This window comes from Diachasma alloeum, unplaced genomic scaffold (assembly GCF_001412515.2).
Source record: "Diachasma alloeum isolate Michigan unplaced genomic scaffold, Dall2.0 Dall_scaffold_00648, whole genome shotgun sequence".
Classification (NCBI taxonomy): domain Eukaryota; kingdom Metazoa; phylum Arthropoda; class Insecta; order Hymenoptera; family Braconidae; genus Diachasma; species Diachasma alloeum.
In genome coordinates, this window is record NW_021680780.1 from 668692 (window position 1) to 692154 (window position 23463).

At 33.2% G+C, this 23463-nt stretch overlaps 4 protein-coding genes across 4 annotated transcripts in view; 2 read left to right on the plus strand and 2 right to left on the minus strand.

Annotated features, from left to right (window-relative positions):
- Positions 1-1107, plus strand: part of LOC107043887 (FMRFamide-related peptides) — a 1969-nt gene extending 862 nt beyond the window's left edge. Inside the window, exon 2 of the mRNA XM_015265561.1 lies at positions 95-1107. Within this exon, the coding sequence (XP_015121047.1) occupies positions 95-631 (537 nt within the window). The 3' untranslated portion in view covers positions 632-1107. The remainder of the gene's footprint in view (positions 1-94) is intronic.
- Positions 1108-1742: 635 nt separating this feature from the next.
- Positions 1743-7156, plus strand: LOC107043936 (transient receptor potential protein). The gene is made up of 14 exons (XM_015265646.2): positions 1743-1977; positions 2069-2213; positions 2298-2393; positions 2469-2611; positions 2690-2891; positions 2951-3121; positions 3208-3442; positions 3519-3671; positions 4591-4736; positions 4826-5190; positions 5266-5461; positions 5613-5777; positions 5850-6516; positions 6636-7156. Exons 1-14 carry the CDS (start codon positions 1823-1825, stop codon positions 7097-7099), a joined length of 3303 nt encoding a protein of 1100 aa, XP_015121132.1. The 5' UTR covers positions 1743-1822; the 3' UTR covers positions 7100-7156.
- LOC107043935 (cytochrome b5) lies at positions 6615-7920 on the minus strand. Its single transcript, XM_015265645.2, has 5 exons — positions 7632-7920; positions 7409-7537; positions 7296-7335; positions 6948-7171; positions 6615-6854 (listed from the first exon to the last, which is right to left on the minus strand). The coding sequence occupies exons 1-4, from the start codon at positions 7758-7760 to the stop codon at positions 7164-7166; spliced, it is 306 nt and encodes a 101-aa protein (XP_015121131.1). The 5' UTR covers positions 7761-7920; the 3' UTR covers positions 6615-6854; positions 6948-7163.
- Positions 7921-8634: 714 nt separating this feature from the next.
- Positions 8635-22001, minus strand: LOC107043934 (gamma-aminobutyric acid type B receptor subunit 2). Its single transcript, XM_015265644.1, has 17 exons — positions 21924-22001; positions 18778-19672; positions 16160-16297; positions 15847-16014; positions 14769-14944; positions 14493-14670; positions 14023-14256; positions 13835-13895; positions 13524-13758; positions 12786-13026; positions 12584-12706; positions 12369-12479; positions 12058-12282; positions 11782-11964; positions 11600-11705; positions 11384-11513; positions 8635-11268 (listed from the first exon to the last, which is right to left on the minus strand). The coding sequence occupies exons 2-17, from the start codon at positions 19153-19155 to the stop codon at positions 9831-9833; spliced, it is 4125 nt and encodes a 1374-aa protein (XP_015121130.1). The 5' UTR covers positions 19156-19672; positions 21924-22001; the 3' UTR covers positions 8635-9830.
- Positions 22002-23463: the final 1462 nt, after the last annotated feature.

The following is a 23463-nucleotide window of genomic DNA, read 5'->3' on the forward strand; positions in this document are numbered from 1 at the left end:
ATATGTAAAAAAAAAAAAAAAAAAAAATAGCCAATTCTCATAAATATCAATGTATAATTTTACAAGCTTCATTTTATTCTTGTGAATATTTCAGATCAATCACGGATTAATTTATGGATTACTCATCACAATGAATTTGGTATTAGTAAAGGGTACCGTAATGAGGCCATTAAAAATTGATTCATCACCTTTGAGTATTTATAAAACAAGTTTAGACAATGAATTGGACTACGTAATGAAACGTTCTGGATTGCAAAACGTAGATGACAGCCCAGATTCAAAAGAACGTCGAAGTCAAATGGGTTCATCATTCATCAGATTTGGACGTAATCATCATCAGGGGAGTCTAGAGAGTCCTGATGATTCTGCCAATAATCTTAATAATGTGAATTCAGGTTCCTCGAGAACTCCAAGAGGACGCTCTGATGTTATTATAAGATTTGGACGTGGAGGATTGTCGAGTCTCGATTTTCCACGACATTCATCCGTTGGTACAAGTGTAACGATACCAACGTTGAATTTACAAAAACTCGCTGTCATTTGCCCCACAATTTTGACTACCCCTGAATCTGCTCTTCATAATGATTTACTTGTCAGACTCTGTACATCACTATCCGATAATAATTATTGAAAAGAAAAGAAAAAAAAAGACATTGATTTTTGTGATTTTCAATGACAATTGTTTTTTTTTTTTGCCGACGTTTGTATGATTTCTCATTCATCAAATTGTGTATTCCCACATATTTGATTTATTCTTCTGCAGAAATATAAGCCATAAGAGTATAATATTGGGGCTATATTTTATTTGATTGATTTGAAATTTAATCTTCCATATATTCTGTGACGGGCAAACAAAGATACAGAAAAAACATTATATAAGATTCAATGTTTACTGAACTATTACTAATAATTTGGATTTGTTGTTCGGCTTGAAAGATGTGCCAATGAACAGTTGAAAACATATTAATCAATATACTTACAAATTATTAATATATTTAATAAATGAATAATGCTTTAAATTGTCTGAACAAATGTCTCGAGATAATTGATGCAGTGTATAGATTTAATGAAAAAACGGCAAAATCAATAATATGAGAAAATAATAAAAACAAGTGGCTGGAGATTAATTACCTTTTTCCCCTTTGTCACACACGTGTTTATACTGTAGGGATATTTGTCCTCATTAAAATAGAGGAGAAGAAAGAAAATGATGAAAAAGTGCTTGTGGTGTGTTGAAGTAATAATGACTCGACATGTCCGTAATATACACGCCGGGCGGATTGTGAAAGCAAGAATCATATCACATTAACAGGTGTAATTTTTCATTGTAGCATGGTTACTATGCCATTATGAGTATCATCAATCGTAAAAGGATATTAATGAAGAAAAACTATTGAAACACGGAACCAACATTCAGAACAACACCTTCTGTATCGCGATGGTGGCTTTTTCCCTCATCCTATTGCGTTAATCCCGAGAGTTATGTCGGCTCGACATCTCCTTTTTTCATCTGCCTTATTCACCCAACAATGAAAAGATGAGAAAAAAAACACCATTGGGAGAAGCAACCAACAGAATAAAAAATCTAGAGCATCAATTCACTTTTGTAGTTGATGCTGTTTATTTGTGCTTAATCCAGTTCAGCCCCTATACTTATAACTACGTCATTCGTAAGGATTCACCTCAATGTAGGTCTGAAAAGATATCAGTAGCGCGCTCGTTTACAACAGTGAAAGATCGTACTGTGCAAATTCTATAATAATATATAAAATGACAAGGCTCAACATTTCAACATTTCATGAATAAAAAATAGGGAAAGAAGATGAATCCATCTGAATCACAGCAAGATTTGTTGGAAAATGAAGCAAGAGCGCCGTCCGTACAATCACTTAATCCGCCGGTAGAGTACACACTCGGCCCCGTTGAGAAGCATTTTTTACTCAGTGCAGAACGCGGTGATTGTGCAACCGTCAAAAGGTATCGATGCAATACTCTTGTATTATTCTTATTTCTTATTTTTCTCAATAGTTGTCGTATATATGTATATATTTTTCCACTTTTTGAAAAGGCTACTCGAGGAACACAAGGGCCATCCAGAGATACTCAATATAAACTGTGTGGACCCATTAAATCGATCTGCTCTCATTGCTGCCATTGAAAATGAAAATATCGAATTGATAACAATTTTATTGGAGCTTGGCATTGCTGTTAACGTAACAAGTTTCTTTCAGCTCTGTCTGATAATTCTTTAATTTCATATCTAATCAATCAATGAATGAATGTTTCTTTTCCCGAAGGATGCTTTGTTACATGCAATCAAAGAAGAATATGTTGAAGCTGTAGAGATGCTTTTGGATTGGGAAGAAAAAATTCACGAGCCTGGAAAGCCTTATGTGAGTATAAGAGAATTTTATTCCATCAAGTAGGACAGCCATTAATATTTATATTTATTTATGTATTGGTTGCAGAGTTGGGAATTCACTGACTCATCTTCGTCAAATTTTACTCCCGACATAACACCACTAATTTTAGCAGCTCACAAAAATAATTATGAAATACTGAAGATTCTTCTTGATCGTGGAGCAACACTTCCCAGTCCTCATGACGGCAGGTAATATTCACATTGCCGTACTATTTTATTGACAATAAATATAAAAAATATTTTGATATTATTAATTTTGGATTTGAGATGTGGCTGTGACGAGTGCGTTACATCTAGTGAAAAGGATTCGCTACGCCACTCGCATTCTCGTATAAACGCCTATCGTGCCCTCACATCACCCTCTCTCATAGCTTTATCATCGCGAGATCCTTTATTGACAGCTTTCGAATTGTCATGGGAATTGCGACGGTTAAGTCGTATGGAACAGGAATTCAGATTTGAGTACAATGTAAGTACAATGTAAGTACAATGTAATAAAATATGATAATTATTAAATTTGCCCATTAGGAATTGAAGGAACAGTGTCAGGAATTTGCAACATCTTTACTTGATCATGCTCGAACATCTCATGAACTTGAATTGATGTTAAATTATAATCCTACGGGTGAAAATTGGGAGCCAGGTGAAAGGCAAACCCTAGATAGACTCAAACTTGCTATTAAGTACAAACAAAAACAAGTAATTGAATGGGATTATTTATTCTGCTTGTGAAGAATAGTTGTCACGATCGGGACATTTATCATTTTTATTTTTTTTCCTTTCAGTTTGTGGCTCATCCCAATGTCCAACAGCTACTTGGCGCAATATGGTACGACGGGTTACCTGGTTTTCGTCGGCTCAGCATGATTGGACAACTCGTCAAAGTCGGAAAACTCGGCGCAATGTTTCCAGTTTATAGTACTATTTATATGCTGTCACCTACCTCCAAAATGGGACTTTTCATGAAGAAACCCTTTGTCAAGTTTATTTGTCACTCCACCTCTTACGCATTCTTTCTAAGTGAGTGTTATTGAGATTATTAAATAATCTCAATAACTCAAATTTCATCATGATATCATTTTTCATTTCTTAACAGTGCTCTTGGGAATGGCATCACAACGAGTTGAATACCTTGCTATTGAGTTGTTTGGTAATGCTTGGATGAGAGAAATTTTAGAAGGATGGAAGAAACATGAAAGAGGATGCATACCCGGATTTGTTGAGAGCGGTGTTATGATTTATGTGATAAGTAAGCTCATACACTTGTTGAAAAAAAAAAAAAAAAAAAAAAAAAAAAAAAAAAAAAAAAAAAAAAAAAAAAAAAAAAAAAAAAAAAAAAAAAAAAAAAAAAAAAAAAAAAAAAAAAAAAAAAAAAAAAAAAAAAAAAAAAAAAAAAAAAAAAAAAAAAAAAAAAAAAAAAAAAAAAAAAAAAAAAAAAAAAAAAAAAAAAAAAAAAAAAAAAAAAAAAAAAAAAAAAAAAAAAAAAAAAAAAAAAAAAAAAAAAAAAAAAAAAAAAAAAAAAAAAAAAAAAAAAAAAAAAAAAAAAAAAAAAAAAAAAAAAAAAAAAAAAAAAAAAAAAAAAAAAAAAAAAAAAAAAAAAAAAAAAAAAAAAAAAAAAAAAAAAAAAAAAAAAAAAAAAAAAAAAAAAAAAAAAAAAAAAAAAAAAAAAAAAAAAAAAAAAAAAAAAAAAAAAAAAAAAAAAAAAAAAAAAAAAAAAAAAAAAAAAAAAAAAAAAAAAAAAAAAAAAAAAAAAAAAAAAAAAAAAAAAAAAAAAAAAAAAAAAAAAAAAAAAAAAAAAAAAAAAAAAAAAAAAAAAAAAAAAAAAAAAAAAAAAAAAAAAAAAAAAAAAAAAAAAAAAAAAAAAAAAAAAAAAAAAAAAAAAAAAAAAAAAAAAAAAAAAAAAAAAAAAAAAAAAAAAAAAAAAAAAAAAAAAAAAAAAAAAAAAAAAAAAAAAAAAAAAAAAAAAAAAAAAAAAAAAAAAAAAAAAAAAAAAAAAAAAAAAAAAAAAAAAAAAAAAAAAAAAAAAAAAAAAAAAAAAAAAAAAAAAAAAAAAAAAAAAAAAAAAAAAAAAAAAAAAAAAAAAAAAAAAAAAAAAAAACTGAAAACTAAAAAAAAGGACAAGCAGTGTTTTTTATTTATATGATATTTTTTTCATTGACTCTTTACAGGTTTAATAATAGGAGAAATACGATCATTATGGAGTGACGGTATGCTAGAATACATCTCAGATTTATGGAATATTGTCGATTTCATTCAAAACATGTTCTATGTCATTTGGATAACTCTTAGAATGACGGCATGGTACACGGTTCAGGTGCTCCATTAAATCCACATTATTCTTTATAATAACAATAGCAAATTTGGTTTATTATTATTATTATTATTATTATTATTATTACGCAGAGAGAATATTGGAATGGAGAAAATCCATGGTATCCCAGAGATCAGTGGGATGCTTTCGATCCCATGCTCCTTTCTGAGGGTGCTTTTGCAGCTGGCATGATATTTAGTTTTCTAAAACTCGTTCATATATTTAGCGTGAATCCCCATTTGGGACCACTTCAAATATCATTAGGACGAATGATTATTGATATTATCAAATTTTTTTTCATCTATACATTAGTTTTATTCGCATTTGGATGTGGAATGAATCAGTTGATGTGGTATTATGCAGATCTTGAGAAATCTAAATGTTATCATTTACCAACTGGTCTACCCGATTTTGATAATCAAGAAAAGGCTTGCTCAATATGGCGACGTTTTGCCAAGTTGGTAGTTTTTTTACAATACGACGATACATTATTATAATAGGCAATTATTTATAATGTTGGAATGATTCATAGTTTATTTGAGACATCTCAATCCCTATTCTGGGCGAGCTTTGGCATGATTGACCTAATGTCTTTTGACTTGACTGGAATAAAGAGCTTTACAAGGTTCTGGGCACTCTTGATGTTTGGTTCCTACTCGGTTATCAACGTAATTGTTCTCCTGAATATGCTCATTGCTATGATGTCCAATTCATATCAGATAATTTCGGTAAGGATATAAAATCCTTTTACACATAATGCACAATTTCATCTTTCAGCTTTCTCTATCAATTGAATAATATAATAATAGAATAATTTTTTTTTAAGAAAATTTGAAAAGAAAAAAACAATAAAAAAAATTGAACGAAATTTTCCGTTAGGAACGATCAGATACTGAATGGAAATTTGCAAGAAGTCACCTGTGGATGAGCTATTTTGAAGATGGTGATACGGTACCGCCACCATTCAATATGATCCCAACGGCCAAGACCTTTAACAAAATCATTCGATGTGGAAATACTGGACGACCAACCAAGTCTCTCATTGTAATTGTCATGTATATCATTTATTATCAATTATTGGTGGCACAAGTATTGAAGAATGTCAATTTTTTTTAGAAAAAATCACGTGAAAAAGCAAGAGAACGCCATGAAACAGTTATGCGACTGTTGGTGCGCCGATATGTAACAGCTGAGCAGAGAAAACGAGATGAATTTGGTATAACTGAGGACGATGTAATGGAAATCCGGCAAGATATATCAACATTACGTTATGAATTGATTGATATACTGCGGCAAAATGGAATGCGAACACCGGCAATGGAAAAGGCAGAAGTATCTGGAAAGAAGGGACGAGTAATGGAGCGTCGTCTGCAAAAAGATTTCCAAATTGGCATAGTCGAGGGAATCGTAAACGCAGTAATTCAAAGTGAAAAAGAACCAAAAGATGTTTTCAGTCAATTAGCCAAAGCTATTGGTCGACGTTCCAGTTCTAATGCTAAAAAAGATTGGAATGCTGTTGTCAGACAAAATACTATTCCCACTGATCCAATCGGTAGTAAAAATGAAGCAGTCATTCGACAAACTAGAAGGAGTCTCCGTAGACAGCAACAAATGCAGCCAGACTCAGACTTGGCCTCACTCGATCCAAATCGATTGATTGAGTATAATCCAAATTTGATGGATGTTACGCCAACTACTAGAGTAGCATATGCTAAATTCATAATGGGCAAAATGAATAAACAGACTGCTACGCCTGTCAAATCTGGTGATGGCGATGCTACAGGTTCAATCCAAAAATATTAATAATTTCTTTCCAACTTTATGATTATTATTATTATTATTATTATTATTATTATTATTTATTATTATTATCATCATCATTATTTTTTTTTTCATTTCAAGGTACAACTGAAACAGGAAATGACACTACAACTAAACCAACTGTTCCACCAAGGTCAAGTGTCAGAATCAATGTCACAGATACTGTATGTCGTGCACCATCGTTAAGCTCTGCAACTAGTGAATCTATCAAACGTGGAGTCTTGAAAAAATCAATCTCCACTCATAGCCAGGATAAAATGGATGCTGAAAGAGTTATTCCTTCTCCGATACCTGAAGATCCTGAGGATGATAGTAATAATACAGAATTCACTTCATTAGAGAAAAAAGATGGCGATGTAAATGTCAAAGCAGAAAATAAACAAAGTGTTGTACTTAAAATGGAAAATGAGAAGAAAGATGCACCGCCACCAACAAAAGTAGAAGTCAAAAAAGATGTTGAGCCTAAACAGAGTTCTGATTCGCCGGAAACAAAACCTCGGGGAAAATCAAAAGCAACTGGTCGTGTTATGGGTGGTTGGATATAATTTGTTTTCTTTTTCCGTTTTTTTTTGTTTTCAGCAAATATTCTCAATACTGTATTGTTGTAGTTCATATGTCTGAATAAAAAATAAAAAACATTCATTTTTGATAAATCAATAAATAAAAGACAAATACCGTAATTAATGATAGATCATGTTGAACAGCTTCGGAATAGTGGGAAGAAAATTAGCCGATTTTTACGTTTCGTTTTATTTGTTCCTTTGCTCCCTTTTCTTGCATTCTGAAAAAAGGTGAACAAACATAATTACAAAGTAGAAAAACAAAAAAGTAAAAATATTTTTTTTGATTAAAACCTCAGTGAGTTGGCCAATTTTATAAAGTTTGAGGAGAGTAATAGCATCTGATGAGTGACCGAAATCATTGAAAGCTGAAGTGGCATCTTTCCCAGCATATTCAAGAATTAATTCTCTTCCTCCTGGGTGCTAGATACAAATAATATGTGTCTAAAATGCATCTTTTGTCGTTTCTGCGCATAAATATTTTCAATGGGAAATATTCATTCAAATACACACGTACCTTATTCACATATTCCGTGACATCATAAACAATATCTTTGATTACAATCCATAGCCCAGTGTCTAATTTACCATTGTGGCCGGCGACTTCCTCAAGTGTATACGTCAAGTGTATGGTTGTGTATGACATTATTAAGGGAACCACGTACTATCTGCTATTACTGACGGTAAACCTACTCTGAATGTAAGTGAGCGACTGGATTTGTAAATAATTTATAGTAGCGGAAATAAGAGACAAAGCGGATTATAGGGAATAATAGATAATCGTGTTATTCCAAGTCACAAATCATTGATTGTTTCAATGATTCTTTCTCATGAATGATTATCACATCACGTAGTCGATCACGTCCATGATTACATCTTATCGCGATATGACTTTTATTTGAAATTGACAATACCGCAAATAATATTTGAACTTGGAGGGGTTAATAATCAAAATTTTAACAAAATCATGTATTCTTTTTATTGAGTATTTATTTATTTAGTTATTTTTTTTAGTAAACTGCTTTTTTCTTTGTTTCTTCCGGTTTTGTTTTGCTTTCACTTCTACAGACATTTCAATTTTTCCGCCTTTTTTTTTCTCTGTTAAATTAAACATATTTATAAACATATATGTATTGCGATGTGATCGTGATAACAATGTAATAGGTACTTGTACAAATTCAACTTAACAGTATCACAAGAATGCGTCGTGTTTTGGAAATATGATATCATTCTTTTTCCTTTCACTGTTGTATTGATTTTGGTTTTTCATTCTTAAATATATAGTATGATTTTTTTTTTTGCAGATTGCATTGCATCTCAGATTCTCAAGGATTTTTACTCTCAATGAAAATGTTGAATTGCTTCCGATTTCATTACTATGTTGTTGTATCTTTTTGAAAAAAATCAATTTTGAAAACCAAAAGATTATAATTTATACGGAGAACATTCCAGTGAAATACAACGCGACCAACCGTATTTTTATAATAACGTATTTAGCTCATCAGTAACTTTTTTTTTTGTTTTTTTTTTGCTTTTTAATATAATTTTTCTGAAGTAGAAAAAATGAATGAACAAGGCTTACAGACCTACAAACATCTCCAACGATATTATGCAAATTTACAAAAAAATTATATATGAGATTTTTTCTTCGATTCGAGTGTTTGCAAAATTATCAGTGAAGTAGTGAAAAACTATAGGCTTTCTATACGAAATATTGAAAATCCTATATTCATTGAGTCAAATAGAAGATGGATTTTTTAAGATTTTAACATCACGTTTAGAGAGCTTATAGAAAGTTACATGTTCCCGTTGATTTGAAAAATTTATTTGAGAAATGATTGATCGATCGGCTTATTTTTCATTTATCTAATCAATTTAATCATTTTCCAATGGTTATTGAGAATGTCTTAGCTAAAAATATACAGCTAACATTCATACAAATTTCTCACTAAGCGATTTTGTTTTTCTTTTAATTTTTTTAATTTTTTTGGTAAACAGTGTTTTATTATATTGAAAGATTCTTTTTTTGTTTTTTTTTTGTTCAATTTTTTTTTCTTATAAATATCTATTAAATTCTTAACAATTTTCCGACAAGAGATATTTTATGTTTCCATAGGATATCAGTTTTGCAATAACAAAAAACTAAAAAATGTGATTATAACCAACACTTCATTACACTTGCGAATTCTATCCAAATATTCAATATATCAATAGTTTCCAATATAAATTTTTGTTATTCATTAATACTATGTAATAAATTTCATCATAATTCTCTGTGAAATCCGTTAGATACCCTAGATAATATTATCAATATTTCATGATAATAATTTTTTAGAGATTGTACGACACATTATGTGAAATTTCTATCCAAAGATTGAGAAAAAAAAGTCTGACATTTTTCATTAGGCTCGAGAAATATCCTGCTCCCAATATAAATGAAAGTAACTCACGTATAGTGAGTAAGTGTTTACTTATATGCTATATGTATTGATGTATGTATATTCGTGTTGCGTAGTATCCATTTTTTTGTTCGCTTCTACTCTCATTCTTTCAAAAGTTTTCTTTTCACACACCTTCCGGCTTACATAATTGACACTTTTGACGTGATTAAACGACGCCAAGGAATAAAATAAAAAGAATGTTGTACTATTTGGGTTTTATAATTGTTGTAGTTGAAATAATGAGTAACTATTAATTTCCAGATGAATTGAAATCGTTAGAGATATTCAACGATGTCACATTTGATAGATATATTAGGACAGCTCGCAATATTAGCACCATAACCACCACGTGTAGTGGTTTTATGACGTTCTGTCAGTAATTTTTGAAATATAGGCAGTATTTCAAGGTCAAGGAGTTCTCCATCCGAGACAGCACTATACATATTGGATATATCGATAGTCGATCCACCACTCACACCACTTGAACTACCTCCATTGGCACCTCTCATCACTGCATTACCCCCAACAACCACTCTACTAGCAGCGGTAGCAGTAGCAGCAGCAGCAGCAGCAGTAGCAGCAGTAGCACTAGCAGTAGTAGTACCACCATCACCACCACCACAACTACTATGACCACGATGATGACCACCACCGCCACGTGGATTAGCACTGGCAAATTTACTATTATGTATTGTTGCAACATTTGGCGTACTTTGTACATATTCAAGTCTAGCTTGATGACGGAGCTTTGATTCTGTATGCCGACACTCATGATGCTTATGAGAGGATGTACGATGACGGCATTCTGTTATAACGTGAGCCAAATTAGCACGAGTACGGAGGCATTTTTCCCGGGATTTTTCGGAAACTGAGCGATGAATAATTGTTGCTATTGAATCATCATGTTTTTCTGTATCAGAATAACTTGCATTGAGAGTTCCATCACGATATTTTTTCACTATTTCCGTTGAACCATTAGATGTTGTATATCCACGATTGGCAGTAGCATTGCCACCGTGTTTTTCGCATCGATAGCCCGTATTATTTGTAAAACCTGTCACTCTACGATGTCCACATTCACCAATTACATAACTATGTTGTTCCTCAGTTCCTTCTGTCTTTGAAATATTGTCAGTTGAGATGTAACTTATTGTATTTACTGGCACACTTGTTCGACGCTTTTCAAACAATTGATGATGTGAATGAGCGAGACCATTATTTTTCACTGATGCTCTGCGCTTTGTTAATGTTTGATGATGAATTTGATGTCGGTGTTTAGGTACAAACTGAACGGGCGGTGGAAGTATAGCTTGTTCAAGATAACATTGTTCATGTAATTCACCAAATGAAACATTTTTCGAGGGTGGGGGAGGGGTGGGAAGTCTTTTTTTTTTATCAATCGTTGTTTCTTTAACTTTTTTCATCACTATGCTACTTTCATCACGCGGTATATCAATTTCTTCAAGTACAATAGATTCTTCAGACTCTTCAACGGTCTCTCCTACAAAGTCAATATTTGCTTTACCAATATCTGTATTAGTGAGGTTCAATAAAGCATCATTTGCCGATTTCTCCTGAATGAGTGGTTCATTCTCTTGATATTCTTCATTTTGATATATTTTTTTATATTGGGGGAGAGGTGAATTCGTTGCATTGGAAATTGTCGGGATTTGCTTGTTATCCTCTGATAATTTACCGGACAATGTTGACTTTCTAGAAATTTTAATAGTTGATCAATATTATTATATATTTAATAATAGCAATAGCAATAGCAATAGCAATAGCAATAGCAATAGCAATAAAAATCAATTGAATCAATTGAATTTACTTTGTTATCGGCCGTTGATCATCTATTGCCATGACATTAACATATTCACCCTCTGGTTGTGATACAGTTGTGGAATTTAAGCTGCATAATGACATTGAAATATCGGTCGTTTCAGTTACCATCGAAGGACCTGAAATATAAATTTCACTTACTTGTTTTTTAACTTATTGAATTAAAAATTCTCGGAGATATTCATTAAATGTGTGACTCACGTACCCTCTTTTCTAATAAGTGTTTCCTGATTTTGTGGAATTGTAATTTTATCTATGGCTTCTTTAGTGTTTTGTAAGCCTGTCTCATCCCCCAATCGCCTCATAAACATCTAAAATTAATGGATAATTATTGTTGATATTTTCACATATACATATTTCAATTACAATTTGAAAAGACAATTTTACTTGAAGCTCTGATTCTTTTTCCAAGAGTTCTTTGCGAAATTTCTGATTAGTCTTTGCTGCCTCCTTTAAACGCTCCTCGAGTTCACTAACTATTGAGTCTCGTCTTGTTTTTGAGGACGGTCTCAGAGTTGCTCTAATTCTTTTGTCAATAGCTCCCTGAGGATTTCTTCTTAATTCGATCAACTGTAATAATAAAATGAAGCATACAGAGTAAATTGACTGGCAACACTCGCGCGCCATCAATCTCTGATAAATTAAGAGATAATATATTCTCACTTTTGGCACAAATACAAGACAGAGAGTTCCTGTACTGCAGAATATTATGAATATCGACAGCATTATGAACATTGTATCCTGTTTATCAGCAAGTACAAAACTGATTGCTGCACCCGTAACACACATTATTACTACATTATAAACACTCATTCCTACGTATTTACTATCATTGAGTGCTGGTATGCTAACATGTCGTGTTTCCCATGCTAAAAATGCGCCAAATATCTGAAAAAGAAGAAAAAAAAATGAAATGCTCTCTGATATTGCCTGATATTTTTCATCCTATTTCATAAATTTGTATTGATAGTCACCATCAGAAGACCTTTGTAAGCGTAAATGCTACCAAGATAAAGGGTCATTCTATTGCTTTGGCAGTACTCATTCTCCGGTATCATCATTATATCATCACTTGATGGATGTGGCTATAGTTGAAATATAATAATGCCATTATAATAAATCAATATATCAATCAATCAATCAATCAATCAATTTCATTTGCTAAGTTGTCAAGTCGATCAAGTCTTACATAAGGTTCCATTTGTTTGGTTTCCCTGTAAAAAGGATCGGCAACTTGCCATGTCGTCATTATTGCCAAATCAATGACCAATAAAACACCGACAACCATAAAAAGTTGATAGTCTTTTATTACCTATAAAGTTGATAAGAGTTGTTAATGTTGCATAACTAGTTGTGTTTTACACATTGATTCGATTATGACAATCACTTACTTTTTTATTGAGCTTAACATCCGTAAATATAGAATGTACACGCCACGTTTTTGAAAACATAGCCCCAAATGCCAATGAAAAACCAGCCATCAAAAGCCACGCCCTCGCTGTGCAAATGTAGGGAAATGCTGTTACGCTTGAGAGAGTCGAATCGAGACCGAGAAATATAACGCTGCTGTATGTCAACATGCAACCAACGATAATGAGGTTGTTCAGATGTGGCGATGACATCTTTATATACCTTGAAAAACAGAAACAAATAAACTGTTAATTATCTATATTTTCTTTTATCCGTTTCCTCCGCATTATAAAGATGAAACCTCTTTGCAGTGTTGGAATTAATTCATCTCTCAAGATTGACATTTTAATTAGTGGATGGAATAAGAGTACTTGAGTGCAAATTGTCGATCTTGAATGTTCAATGGTACCTCTGATAAAGCAAGATGAGGATAAGGAGGGGAGGGAGAAGAAAAAAAAACATGAATTTGGCGAAATGAGCTGATGTAGAGGGCGAGATCGCGCGTGCTCGAGACACACATGAACCCCTCGGTATTCTCCCTTCCAACTTTAAACAATCACGCGCGGACAAACAAGCCAGCCAACTCCCTCAGGGGAAGGTAACCGTGTAACGTTACGATCGATGAGGAGGACTTGAGATGCTAACTTGACAAACCACCCACTATATCCACTTTTACCATTACATATATATTATACTATATTTTTATCAATGATTTTTACCTTTGATTCCTATATCTGATATTGATAGCAAGGAATACTGCGGCCATAACAATGCCAACAGCAGCTGCCGATGCAATAACTGAGTAAATTGTGATGTTAACGGTAGAGTGTTCGATAACATGAACAGTACGGTCCTTGGGGGGTGATCTCCCGCGCCAAATCAAGGGTTGACCTCTACTGAAATCCAAAGAGCCAGTGACACCATCATACTCGCCAACTTTAACCTCCTTACCACCTGCAAAAGATGACGTAATTACGGCAATCTCTTTTTCTCTTTTGAATCATTGAAACTGGTCTAAAATTTCACTTACTCTGAAACTGTTTCAATAGTATATAGGCTTTTCTCTCATTGTCATAAAAACGAACAGGACCCTAAAATTACAATTTTTTTTTGCATTAAAAACAAGTAGGACAGCTGGAATCAAAGTATGAGGAAAACTTGAATTCAGTACGCAAAAAAAAAATTTATATATATATATATTATTGCGAGTAAACCAACCGTAACTCCTTCAAAGCTTGTGTTTCTCAATGCATCGAGAAACAACTTCTCCCAAAGTGAATCTCTATACTTGAAGTCAGCGACAGTCTGATTTCTCCTAAAGTGTCGTATTCTCCTAGCTACATGTTGAATAGCAAGGGCAACTGCCCAAATACCATCATACGTATAACCATGGAATCGTGAGTATTCATTCCCCCTGCGGGAATCATACTCCACTTGATATTCGTCTGGTGTCTGAAAAAAATATTATATTCCATTTTAATTGCGTCTCAAGACCCACTAAATTAATGTGAAATCATTTAGTTTGAAAAAAAATTGTAGAGTTGTTATCAGTCGCCGCGGAATAATTTTCTTATATGTCCTATTTTCAACGCAATCCATACTGGCTGACTATCAGCGGGGATTGGTGCTATATTATCTGATTAGCTTTGAAATGGGATTTTGGAAATCTCCTTGAGTTTAACACTTACGATGCCCGAAACTGTAATCTGGCGTTCAGTCGAGAGTGGAAGTAGGTCAGTTAAAATGGCGCCATGAAGAGCCTCTGCGAGCTCAGATGGGGCACATCCACCATCCGCATTTAACCACCATTTTTCTGTATATGTGCCCATAATCATCCACTGATATTTCCGTCCAAACATTCTGTATCTGGACAAATGCATGAGTGCCGTCGGTGTTGCCTGTTTCTTTTTTTTTTTCTAGCTATTTTATTAATAACGTTGATTATAATTTATAAATTTCCATACCTATAAGCCTCGCAAAAAATCCTTCTTGCCCATATTTCATTAAAGTTTCCTATTATAATTCTGACATCTTTCCGTTTGAGTTTTTCAAGGGCTGCACTCACTTCAGTTGCAAAACTCTGCGTTTCTACTACTTCCAGTTTATTGTCATCGAGATCTGCGACGAGTCGGTTGTGTGCCTTTAATATCAATATAGATATATATATATATATATATATATATACATATAATTGCATTGATAATTTAATTTCGCCAGTTACCAACCGTTTGAATTCTATCTCACACATAATTATTTTCTTCTTTTCGAATGAGATGAAAGGTAATATGAAAAACTCCGAGTATATCATGTCTGACTGATGCCTCGGTCACTCTACTTATCATCACTGAAGAAATGTATACTTGAGAATGAGAACATGAGTTATTTTTTTTTTTCTACATCGAGTACATTCCAACTGAGTGGTATTCTGGGCAAATATTTCATTCTACTTAGATGCATCTATTTGTTGATTTTAGTAATGATAAAAAAAAAATTCATTTAGACTAATGGAGAAATTAATTCATAGGTGATATATATTTGAAACAATGTTTCACTGTAGTTGTGGATGCTAACATTCTAGAATCGAGTAAAATCAATATTGCGTGCTAGCGTACAGCCTCGTCAACATATTTCGATTGTAAAGCACCCACCAAACCAACTGTAATCGAATAGCCTCGCTTTCCGATAATGTTCCATTTTTCAATGTTATTCCTTTCTCTATTGGATGGATTTACGTTAAAATGAAATTGAGTTGTCTGTTCTCGAAATATATCGGCTAGAAAATCATTTCTTTCATTCCCATATCAACTATTTTTATCTCCTCTATTAATTTCACATTATAGGTATAATTTAGAGATTGACTGTAAGTAGAGAACTGTTAGTTATTACCGAGAAAGAGAGCACGTTGTGATAAAGCTGCTGGAATGTATAATCGACGAGAGGAAGAGTTATAATAATAATAATAATTGTACGTGAGAAAGACATTGATTGATTCGATTGATTGATTGATTGATTGATAATGAAGTATAATAGATGTAAACTCACGAGTGCATATCTCGGTTCATTTTGGTAAATTGTGCCAACTCTCGTCCAGTTGAAATGATTGAGGAGTGCCACTCTTGGCGCATTAAATGCATTTTCTGATGGTACTATTCTGAAGAAATTTGGAAAATTATCATTCGTGAACATGGGATGAGTGTCAGCATAGCTTAGCTGAAATACAGAGAAAGAGTGCATGTTATTTTATAGCACTTGAGGCTACCATCTTCATATATTTAGAAGCAACAAGTTCAATGGTATAAAATGCTGTTCAACAGCAGAATAAGGCAATTAAAATATATGCGGAAATATTGTATACCTGTGTGAGGCGCCAGTGCTTAGAGGCTTTGGCAATTGGATCCGTTACTTGTGTACAAGCAGCACCAAATAGCATGACCTTGTGCGGTCCACTGTGCATCATATCGAAGAACGCCTTAACACCGACCGCGGCATTACACTGAAACATGAAAAATTTACATCCCAATACATCTCAGTTTCTCTAATGAAAAAATGTCTTATAAATAAATTTTGACTATACCATTAACTACGGATTCTAGTGTCATCAAGCCCATTGCAAATAGCATCTTATTCCTTTTCATATCTACTGTTATTGTATCGATTTGACCCCGGTAAATTGTTCAATATTTCTCCACTTTTATTCGTCCTACAGAATAGTCTATACTCCCCTTGCACACAGTGTAAAATAATTTCATAGGGAAAAGAAAAAAAAAAAATTTGATAAAATTAACTACACTGCATTTCTAGTGTACAATGGAATAATGATCGAAATGCAATTTGGCTCGCCGTACGCATCAATATTACTAGTGTTCTTCCTTCTCCTTTGCTTGCACACCGGTGATTGGTATCCGTTGATGGTAGAAGTTAATGTGTGGGCGTATATAGAGGTTGAATTGAACAAACGATAAACTCTACTTGTAACTCGAAATAATGCACCATTTACTGCATTCAAATTTTCCTTCTCCTTTACTCGATGGATTATTATTGGATATTTATCTCGTTAATTGACCTACAATGCGCACCTCTTGGCTACAGTAGCTATATTTATTCGTATTCATATTGAATAGCTCTAAGCCAGTATACTTCATTGATAACCTCCTACTAAATTTTGCGGATAATGTAAACATGATGGATGTCAATGGGTTGATTCACTCTCATTGTTGAGAGTTATTTGCTTAATTTCATAGAAAAAAAAAAAAAAATTCTGGGACAATAACTAGAATAGAATGATTTTTCACATAGGTAATTATTCACGATGCGGCTGAAAGCCAAAGTGAATTGAGCACTTGACTGAAGAGCCAATTATGATTCTCTCGTCATATTCCCCTTTCCTTTAGCTATCCAATTATTGAATATTCATCATTTAATGATAGACTCTTCAGTACCACTCTCATATACATTATCCATTTCTTATCACACTAAAGTACATGCCTGAGATAATGAAAAAAAAAAAGAAAGAAAAAAAAAACGATTTGTGTAATTGATCATTGTTTTGATATAGATTCGAGAGAAAGAAGAGGATATGGGAGTGATAAGGGGAAGGCAATGCCAAAAAATATGTGGGCGATAGTGAGTGGAGGGTTGCTCGCCGTGAAGGCTTTATCATGATTCAAAAAATATCGAGGACGGTGGTGAGTCCCTCAAATATTCTCCCTTATTTTTTCCACTCAGTATTTGGGCTCATTTTCCCTTCTATTCCCACGGCAAAAGATGCTCATTCAATGTTACATTCCGGAGGGGAAAAAAATTTATTGCAGAGCGAAAATTATACGCACACATAGTCATATGAAGTAGCAACCGACGGGCCGAGACGGAAAGGAGTTGGACGGACTTTGTTTACTGTGCAAATCTGCCGCAACTACCTTCCCGACCAGGTCAGTCAGAAATTGATCCTCAACATTTGTGTTGTCTTATCTTTTTTATTCTACATCTTCTATTAAGGATTCCATTGATAGACATGGCTTATGAAAGAAACTTTGCAATTTCTTACCCTTACCCTTCTTGTAAACGTTTTGAATTATTCAACATCTTCACGTGATATTGTAAAAATGTAAGTATAATCGGACGTTTCAATACTTTGCAACTATGTACTTCTCCTTCGATCTCCTATTATTTCTTTTTCTCTTGTCTTTCCGTTGCTTTTCATCTCTATAGGATAGATGGGGAGAAGGAACAAAAGAACCGGGTTAAGAGGGTATCAACTTTAACTGTGAGCCACGTCTTTTCCTCCAACCTTGCACTTATTTCTTCAACTCTTTCTTTCTCTCTCTCTCTCTCTCTCTCTCTCTCTCACTCTTTATTTTACAATCCAAACATGGAATAAGAGATATTAATAATGATTATAATAATAGCTTTTTTCTTGATATATGATGGATCAATTGATATGTCCATGAAGAAGCGCACCTCTTGGCTACAGTAGCTATATTTATTCGTATTCATATTGAATAGCTCTAAGCCAGTATACTTCATTGATAACCTCCTACTAAATTTTGCGGATAATGTAAACATGATGGATGTCAATGGGTTGATTCACTCTCATTGTTGAGAGTTATTTGCTTAATTTCATAGAAAAAAAAAAAAAAATTCTGGGACAATAACTAGAATAGAATGATTTTTCACATAGGTAATTATTCACGATGCGGCTGAAAGCCAAAGTGAATTGAGCACGCTTTATTAATTAATCATCACGACTGCTCTCATTGTAAGCCATTCTACTGTGATTGATTTCATTGATAGAATAATTAATAAAGTGCGTAGAGAAATGGCCACCGTAGTCAAGTTTTCGTCAATGCCATTGTTTTATGGTGGACATATTATTAGAAAGGGAAAAAATACATTGATTGAAAATTGGAGTGAAAGTAATTGTAATAGTAGTAGTAGTAGTAACAATAACAACAGAGCGGAAAAAACAAAACTCACCTCAGTATCATTCCACCACATGTGTAAGCGATAATTTCTTAATACCGTTGGATTGTCATTGATATGATCCACAGCCAGCTTCACAGACGGCATAACACCACGTCCAATATGGCTTTCAGGTACATGTCTACCATATGGAAAGAAACCAGCTATGTAAACGTCACGTCGTTTCACACCACCAAGATTAATTGGTTTTTGCCCATTACAAAGCAATATTTTGTCGAGACAGAAGAGAAGACCAATCCCAATAGCAACATCGTGCAAATTTAACAGTATGCGTAAACGTGTCTGTCGCTTACGATGCTGATGATCTATTACATCTCCTTTGTCAGCCATTTTCGACATTGACCAAATTAAATCCTTGTAGTTGATCATCATAAAAATCCAACCATTAATAAGGCATTACTACTTTTTATTTGTTTTTGTTTTTGTTTTTTTCACACTTTGAATTCTTTCTCTACCATCCGCCACAATTTTCCGGAATTGTTATTTATTTAATCTTCTAACCATTTCCAAACGCATGTTGTGCCAGCCTTCTTCCGACACTCCTTCCGACAGAAGCTCACAACTTCTTTCTCACCATTATCATTCAAACTTCTGGCACTTTTGTTAATTCATGGAAAGAACGAAAACGAAACTTGACAATTCATTCGCTGCCATGATCAAATCAAATTCACCTCTCACAATCGAATAACCTCATCTCATTTCATAATTTATCAGCATCAAAACAAAATGCATTGTTTCTCTCTCACCACAAATACATTTCGTCCAATACATTTTTTATCTTTTCTTCTTATTCTTCTTATGTAAAAAAGAGATCGTAATTCGATACGATTCATCAATTTACTTCTTTACTCATTTTCCAATGCGACTGTTCATTATTCGGTTGAAGCACCTATGAGGATAAAAAATCATCATTATTTCTTTTTTCTTATGAAAATTTGAGTACCAAAGTGTTATGTCTAAAGAGAGGAAAAAGGAAAAGGAGACATATTCAACAAAAACTCATGAAATTAGTTGGAATTTTTTTGTTTTGGACCATTGAACACGAGTTATTGCTAGGAATAAAAAGGATACACCAATATGCGGTTTGAAGGAGCTGAATTTTTTTCAGAATAGCTTTATCATTTACCTAAACGAGTAGCCCCCAATTTTTTTCAACAAATTACATGCTAGATATGTTTTTTAGTATTGTTCGGCGTAAGAGTCTATTTATTAGATGTGAATATTATTGGATGTTCAGGGTAGTTCAGTTGCAAGAATGAATATGAAAAAAAAAAGAAAAAAAAAATCGTCAGTGTAGTTGAGAGGGCGTCCCCCTCTTCGGATGCTTTTCTATAGTTCAGAACGGTGATGATGAGCAGATGTTCATCTATACAATAACGGTCGCAAACTTAATTTTTATAAATTATGAATATTACAATTCATTGAATTAATAGAAAGTGATTGTGATAAGTTCGTTGGAAATGTGAGGGAAGTTAATTTGTCAAGTGTCTCACCTGTCGATTGAAACTACTATAATTTATTTCACGTAGAAAGAAATGATGCAAAAATTTACATCAATATTACACAAAGTATTAAATAATAATATTTCATGACTAGCTATATTATTGATTGACTCATGGTGTGCATACTCGCGTAGTCGAAAATAATTGTGGATACACTACCAAGGGCAAACCTTGGCACAGTAACATAATTTGAGTAGTAACGAGAAAGAAGAGGCCTCGTCGCGTGAGCTACGGTGCTAAGGTCTCCATATACACTATATATGTATCAACTTTGTTTAGGGATTCAACCTCGACGCGTCCTGGCTTTTTTCTCTATTATACATCATTGTACTTTTGAGTTTATAGTTAGTATAGTATACATAATGATAGAAAGAACCTGAGTAATGGGGGATATTAGTCGAGGGGAGAAATCTCCGCTCTTTCTGCTGAATAAGGTATATTATATAATATTATAATCGATGGCAAATTTAACAAGTGAGATTGTAGACTGTAAAAAATATTGAATGAATTTTAATTCCTCATAAAAATAAGTGAAAGTAAATCGACATTATTTTTCTGTGGACAATAAATTATGTAAAAATTTAGCCGAATATAATGTTAACATGGTTCAGTGTGAAAATCTTCAGAATTCAAATGTCTCTCAAAAGGTGTTGATTTACACACGAAACATTTGGCAGTCTAATTCGAAGGTGTTTTCTGACCGTATTTTATTATTGCGTTAATTATCAAGAGTGGGCATTTCAAGGGATCGTTAACTATTTGAATATTATTAATGTCAAATGGAAAATGATTTAACAGAACCACAAACTAGTGTGGCATTGGGATATTCGCTTATATGGAAATTATTATTATTATTATTATTATTATTATCAATAAAATAATTAATCAAGATGAACAGTGAGAAATATTCTACAGCTCTCAAGGATCTTGCGGTAGAGTGCAAGTGGTTTATTCCTAGGTTACATATAAATACCTTTGGAAGAGGCAACTAATTAATTTACGAGCCTGTGTCAAAGGTCGGCTGTGCGGGAGAGACTATACGATCGATATACCTTCCGCAGAAAGTATCAATAAGTTATTTGTACATCAGTCCAAAATTTACCCAAATTTAAAAAATTATGTCAATTGCTATTAATTTTCATCAAAAACCTGTCGGAACAGATGTGAAGTAGTATCAGAAGAGTTAAGAGACTTGCATATAGAAGATTATAAGAAAAAGAAGATAAAAAAAAAAATAAAACAAAAAAAGAAATAAAAATATAATGGATTTAGATTGACCCATTTGAATCCGATGATATTATTCATGAAAATGTCAATCTTCATCTTTTTCATCCGTGAAATATCCGGATATATGGAGAAGTCAATCACACGTCACACAATTATTGGATTCAGATGTCCGAGTTATTTAAATTCCGAAAGAGTTATACATATAGAGAATGATGTAAAAAACAATCCAAATATTATAGATGACGGATTTAATATCCAAAAGGATCCTATTAATATAAAATAAGAGGGGTTGGGGGGGGGGGAAGGGATGAAGGAAAACTCAAGAATGGGAGGAAATGTAAATGTTAAGAGGTGGAACAGGGGGAACACAGGAGGATGAAGAACAAAAAACCAATAGAACTAGTAACTCACTCGGTCACTTGTATCTTGCGGTCGATGAGAATGTAAGGGAACCAAAGAGAGGTCGCACGGAGCCGCGCCACCGAGCAATCCAAAACGTACTTCGTTTCCGCATATCATACTTTTTCTTTTTCTGCTATCATCGATTCAATATGAATTTTTTTTATTTACTATTTTTTTTGTCGTCCTTTTTCAGTATTCATTCACAAAAAGGAGGTATAAAATCGACTCTTCTGTTTTTCTTCTTTTTTAATATATAGGATGATAAATATATTCCTTCGTATTGGCTGGATGTTGTCTTCATTTATTGCTGAAGAGTGTGCCACAAAGTTTTATTTCAAGTACACTTTGCATTACGAGAAATTGAAAACACGAAAAACAAAAAAATGAAAAAACAATTGTGTAAAAACTGAAAGAAAAAGCTGTTAATCATCACTCATGAAAAACACTACTGTCAGCCTTACTCATAGCTTTTCTTTAATTAATTAAGTAGAAAAATGCTCCTTTTAGCCATCTGGATTTTTAGTTCTGATTTTTCATTGTACTTTGGCATTAATAATTTCAATCAATCACAAACACGTCACAATTGAATTCGAGAAAAATAGTCTTCTATTGATGTTGTTGTAAAATAAGATATAAATGGAGAAAAATACATTGCCACAAAGTCGCACCTTTAATGGAGAATATTTGATATTTATTTGGACAAAATGACACACCAAACGACACGTTAAGCTCGCAGAGCGCGACACGAATGAGGGTTGGTCCTGCGCAGCAGCGCACCCCAGTGGTTGCAACTCATACTACAGGGTAGAGGAGGTCGAGGGTGTAAAACCTGCTAGCACCCCCTGCGAATAGCCACTAGCTATTTCCTTCTTTCTCTCTCTCTCTCTCTCTCTCTCTGGCTTTTACCTCATCAGCTATGGTCCCTCTACAATCGCAAACCGCCCTACACTACTTGAGCTATGCGTCTCTTTTCCTCCAGTACGTCGACGCAACATAGCTGTGTTACGGTGTGGCCAGGGCAAGTCGACACGAGCTCTATGAAGCCCGTGTATGACGCGCGCGAGAGCCCGGTTATACCACACATCTATCCCAACTTGAAGTAATAGTTAATAAAATAAAAAAATGGCATTTAGTATTGTACCATTTCTATATGCTTACATTTAACGTAAATTACTCCACTAAATCGGTGATTCAAGGATACGTTATATATTTCATCTTCATATTCGCGAAAAAATTATTACACCTTACGGCCAGTAGACAAGGGGCCATTGTGAGTCATTAATTTTCACGAAAAAAGTGATTTTCTTCACATATCACTATTCTTAATATTCTCTCTGAGAACGACCTAAAATCTAGATGATTTTGTTAATTCTATTTTTAGTGACCCCTCTCTCGAAGGCATTTCCTTTCCAAGCTATAGTCAATGTATTCAACGTACAGAGAATAAAGAGAAGAAAGAACTCGCAACTGACGAATGAATCACCAAATGCAAAAAAAAAAAAAAAAAAAAATCCAAAATAATAATGATACGGCAAAAAATGTCCATTCT